At 42.3% G+C, this 5,000-nt stretch overlaps 1 protein-coding gene and 1 long non-coding RNA gene across 2 annotated transcripts in view; one reads left to right on the top strand and one right to left on the bottom strand.

Moving 5' to 3' along the window:
• The first annotated feature begins 18 nt into the window (after positions 1-18).
• Positions 19-994, top strand: LOC134182614 (uncharacterized). Its single transcript, XR_009970372.1, has 3 exons — positions 19-161; positions 224-572; positions 636-994. It is a non-coding gene; the product is annotated as an uncharacterized LOC134182614 (long non-coding RNA).
• A 1,274-nt stretch (positions 995-2,268) lies between these two features.
• LOC134181938 (MAM and LDL-receptor class A domain-containing protein 1-like) overlaps positions 2,269-5,000 on the bottom strand; it is a 7,442-nt gene continuing 4,710 nt past the window's right edge. Inside the window, exons 5-9 of the mRNA XM_062649232.1 lie at positions 4,254-4,778; positions 3,445-3,820; positions 3,223-3,375; positions 2,368-3,061; positions 2,269-2,305 (exon numbers count right to left, since the gene is read on the bottom strand). Of these exons, the coding sequence (XP_062505216.1) occupies positions 2,857-3,061; positions 3,223-3,375; positions 3,445-3,820; positions 4,254-4,778 (1,259 nt within the window). The 3' untranslated portion in view covers positions 2,269-2,305; positions 2,368-2,856. The remainder of the gene's footprint in view (positions 2,306-2,367; positions 3,062-3,222; positions 3,376-3,444; positions 3,821-4,253; positions 4,779-5,000) is intronic.

The following is a 5,000-nucleotide window of genomic DNA, read 5'->3' as shown; positions in this document are numbered from 1 at the left end:
TGCCAAATAGCTGCAGCCAGACCTAGCTGCTACGCTAGCGTCATAGCCCTACTGGATAGCAACTAGTTACAGCGGGTCACGTCAGCATCCGTCGTAACGTTGCTGCTGTAGAACTTGAAAACTGATCGCACCTATTCTCGGTCACAGAGTATCATATCTCGGTCAGTGCTTGCCATCTCGTTTCTACAACTCCGTTTGAGACGCAAGTCATCTCTGTCGATAGGCTCCTTATATGACTTCCTTTCGCCAAATTGTTGGTTTTGTCTTGTCAACCTCTACTCTCGCAGACAACGAAGAAGACGGATGACTGACGGGACATAATCTCGGTCACCTGATCTCGAGTGATTTTCTATCTTCAGACGCAGATCTGAGGCGTTCTTTTGGCTAATGTTATAGTCATCACCGCTGGCTACTATACCAATGGGGTGATGTTAGTGCTCATCGTACTATTGTTACGGCAGAACGTGAAATGTGAGCGACAAATACTCGGACATCCGGGATCATATCTCGGTCAGTCGCTTTCATCGCGTTTCAACAAGACGAATTGAGACGTTAGTCATGTCTGTTGAAAGGTTCGCTTTGGATGTTATACCACTGAATAGCTGGTTTTGTCTCTTCAGTTTTTACTGTTGCAGGGCTGTGAGAAAGATGATGGCATACGGGACATAATCTCGGTCACGCGATTTTGAGAAAGACGGTTCCTGAGTAGGTTGTATTGTGTGATTTTTAGTCTGCTGTTGGTCTAGAGCTATATTGTCGCGAATGTGTGTGTTTAACTTACTATTTTTAGCACTTCAAACTTGCAACGTGATGACTCTGAATTTTCACATTTAGTTGGCTGTTAACCAGAGAGTATTCCTACCTGTTTCTACATTCTTGACTGGCAGATATAATGATTCTTTATCTTGGATGGGATGATTGATGATTTTATCAAGTAGAATTGCACACAAACTCCTTTTTATCCCTAGGAGAGTTATGCTGAGAACTTATGAAAATGGTGACTTGTTGCCAAAGAGAAAACAATCTTTCTCATGACACAGTTCTGAGTCTGAGACAGTTATGATAATTAGTCCAGTGAAGATATCCAACGAACCTTCTGTGTATACAGCTAATTAGCTAAGCAGTGCATGTTGTTGATACTAAAGGCCTGTCCACACTTGCAACTCGATCGCGATCGGTTGAATCCAATTAGAAATAGTGGGCGTTACCTTCACGTACGCTACGCGTGTAGTCGGAACATCTAGCACTCCTCACTCGTCTTTGTTCTCGCTCACCTTACGTCGCTGTATCAACGCTTTCTACAAGCAAAGAAACCACACATACACATCGGTCATCAGTCACGTGATAGCGAAATGAGGCGGAGGTATCGCTTTCGAAGTGCAGTGTGGACGCTCGCTATCGCGATCGGCAGGATCGCGATCCGATCGCGATCCATTCTGGTCTAGTGTGGACAGGCCTTAACTGATGTAGCTAAAATCTTACAATCAACAAGATCGTAGTACGTACACAGTTTACAAGTATGCAGAGTCCTGGCATACTCTCGTGACATTCAACTTGTGCCAGAATAGATTCAATGTTTATCTCCATGATGATCAATCTATCACTCACAAAATTTGCTAATTAGCACTAAACCAGATGTACTAAATAAAGGTTATCTTAATTATTATTCAAAAACATAATTTAGACAGGACAACTAACAGTCTAATTACTAGAATTTGCTATAGTTCTACAAATTCACTACAAAACACTTTCAATCAGCCTTAGTCGACTGTGACCGTATGTACAATGCCCAATGAAGGTAAGACCACTTACCTGAAATCTGTAGAACCCAACAAGTGCGCTCATACTGTTCCCGAGATTAGGTCCCGTAGGTCGATCACCTTTCTCACCGCCCTGCAACAGAAAAACTGAAGAGACAACACCGGCTATTCAGTGGTATAAACGTCCAAAGCGAACCTTTCAACAGACATGACTAACGTCTCAATTCGTCTTGTAGGAACGCGATGAAAGCGACTGACCGAGATATGATCCCGGATGTCCGAGTATTTGTCGCTCACATTTCACGTTCTGCCGTAACAGCAGTACGATGAGCACTAACATCACCCCATTGGTATAGTAGCCAGCGGTGATGACTATAACATTAGCCAAAAGAACGCCTCAGATCTGCGTCTGAAGAGAGAAAATCACTCGAGATCAGGTGACCGAGATTATGTCTCGTGAGTCATCCGTCTTCTTCGTTGTCTGCGAGAGTAGAGGTTGACAAGACAAAACCAACAATTTGGCGAAAGGAAGTCATCTAGGGAGCCTATCGACAGAGATGACTTGCGTCTCAAACGGAGTTGTAGAAACGAGATGGCAAGCACTGACCGAGATATGATACTCTGTGACCGAGAATAGGTGCGATCAGTTTTCAAGTTCTACAGCAGCAACGTTACGACGGATACTGACGTGACCCGCTCTACCTAGTTGCTATCCAGTAGGACTATGACGCTAGCGTAGTAGCTAGGTCTGGATGCAGCTATTTGGCAGAGAACGAGTGACCGAGATTAGGAAATGACCGACATCAGATCCGGGACTCTATATTCGGTGTAATGATTGCAAAATGCTCAGCGTTTGCTCTCTAGAGCTGCGGCTCCTAATTAGTAGTAAATAATAGCCATGCCAAGTATAGCGCGTCTATAGAAAGAAACTAGCGTCTAAATTCGTGACAATTCTATGGTGGTTTTGAAGGCTCCTCTAGCTGTGGAAGCGACGCGGTGTCTAGAATATAAACACAGCTATAAATTTTTCATTCAATATATAACTAGTAGTAATAGTAATGCAATTGTAAACGCATTAAACTGCGTTTTTGAATGTCTAGCAATACTTTTTGTAAATGTCAGGCTTAACATAATCATATTCTAGTAATTCATTGTTGTTTGATGCTAAAGTAGAAGACACGGGGCTGTATGCAGGACTGCGCACTAGATGTGCGGTGTTGTCAACTCCGGCGTTTTCGGAACTTTTCTGTACTGACAAAGATACTTGGTTGTAGGCAGGGTTCTGTTTAAGTACTGGGGTACTACTACATGAAACAAGAGAATACATTGATATTGTCACCAGACAACTACTATTATTACAAAAAAATAGATAAGTAGATAAATAAGACATGCACGCGCATACACACACACACACACACACACACACACACACACACACACACACACACTTTTCCAGACTAACCCATCTTTAGTATAAGAGCTGCGACATTTGATCACAATTAAGATACAAACAAAAGCAAGCAACACAACACCGCCACCAACGGCTCCACCAATCGCAGCAACAGGCAAGCCTTCATCTGCAGATTGCATCTCTTTCGACGGCCCTTCTCTCATCCTAAACAAAACACCAGACAATCACCACAACTTGAAATCAATGATACGTACACCCAAACAGCACACCAACCGATCTATGGTTGTCTCCACCCCAACTGTTTCCATGGTCGTCTCTATGCCAACTGTTTCCATGGTGATCTCTATATCCGTTGTTTCCATGGTGATCTCCATATCTGTTGTTTTCATGGTCATCTCCATATGTTTTGTTTCCATGGTTGTCTCTGTAGTGGTTTCTTCTGTGGTTGTTGCCACATCCGTGTTCTTCACTGTCGTTCTCACATCAATACTGGCAGTTCTCGTTGATTTCAATGTTGGCTTAAAAGTTGTTGGCAAACTTGATTTCGATGTCAGAGTTGGTGTCACGTTGGTTGTAAAACTTGTTGTGTCGCTTGTTGACTGTGAGGCCAACTGATCAGTTGGTGGAATTTTTGTTGTAGAATCGTCACCTAAAGATTACTTGTAACTAAATTTTTTAATACACTACTGTATGCAATTATTGTCTGTCTATCTGTTTGTCTATCTGTCTGTCTGTCTGTCTGTCTGTCTGTCTGTCCATCTGTATGTCCATCTGCATGTCTTATTGTCTGTCCGTCTGTCTGTCCATCTGTCTATCCATCTGCATGTCTTATTGTCTGTCTGTCTGTTCGTCCGTCTGTATGTCTTATTGTCTGTTTGTCTGTCTGTCTGTCCATCTGTCTGTCTGTCTGTATGTATGTATGTATGTCCATATGTATGTCTTAGTCTGTCTGTCTGTCTGTCTGTCTGTCTGTCTGTCTGTATGTATGTATGTCTGTATGTATGTATGTCTGTTTGTCCGTTTTATTGTCTGTCTGCTTGTCCATCTTTATGTATGGTTAACTTTAATATATATGAACATACTTGAGCAAGGCAGATATGTGATGTCATCAAGAGCAACAGTCACAGAGTCACTTGTACCATGCATCACTGCAAAAAACTCAACATGTCCCACTGTGTCATTCACCACTGATGGAGCCGATTCAATAACATAATGCCACATTGTATCCTTCATAATTGACGTATACACTGGAATTCCTTCAGAATAGATAACTGAAGTGTATGATTGGGTAGGAGTGATCACACTCAAATTGAGTGATGCGTTTCCCTTGATGTGATACCAAAAGCTGATGTTGCATATTCTCATGTTTTTCGATTGTACGACGAAAGGAACACCTTGCAATACAGCAACATGATCGATAGCAGCGTGAGATGTCGTCATGTAAAGATAATGTCCACGAGATGTCTGTGTGGTGTGGTCGCTGTTCAGATGAGATGATGTTTGGTGAGGTGGTCCTCGCCATCTAATCCATGTTGCTGTACGGGATGCATCTGTGGAGGCTTTCCAACCACATAACCCGGTCTCAAAGGTACATACCCTCTGGGTAACTAGAAATTCCAGTTACAAATTCAGTCAACACACAAATAAACAAAGAAAGAAATGTACAATAGATTGTATAATTTTCTGAGTCAAGAAATGCATCTCTCCAATACTGCAGCCAATTAACCTCCAACACAATAAATTAATGCATTGTGAGATGCATCCCTTCAATACAATAGTCTAGTGTATTGTGAGATGCATCCCTCTAATACAATAGTCCACTGTATTGT

This window comes from Corticium candelabrum, chromosome 7 (assembly GCF_963422355.1).
Source record: "Corticium candelabrum chromosome 7, ooCorCand1.1, whole genome shotgun sequence".
Taxonomy (NCBI): Eukaryota; Metazoa; Porifera; class Homoscleromorpha; order Homosclerophorida; family Plakinidae; genus Corticium; species Corticium candelabrum.
The sequence above is the reverse complement of the archived record's forward strand: the minus strand, read 5'-3'. Positions and strand labels throughout refer to the sequence as shown.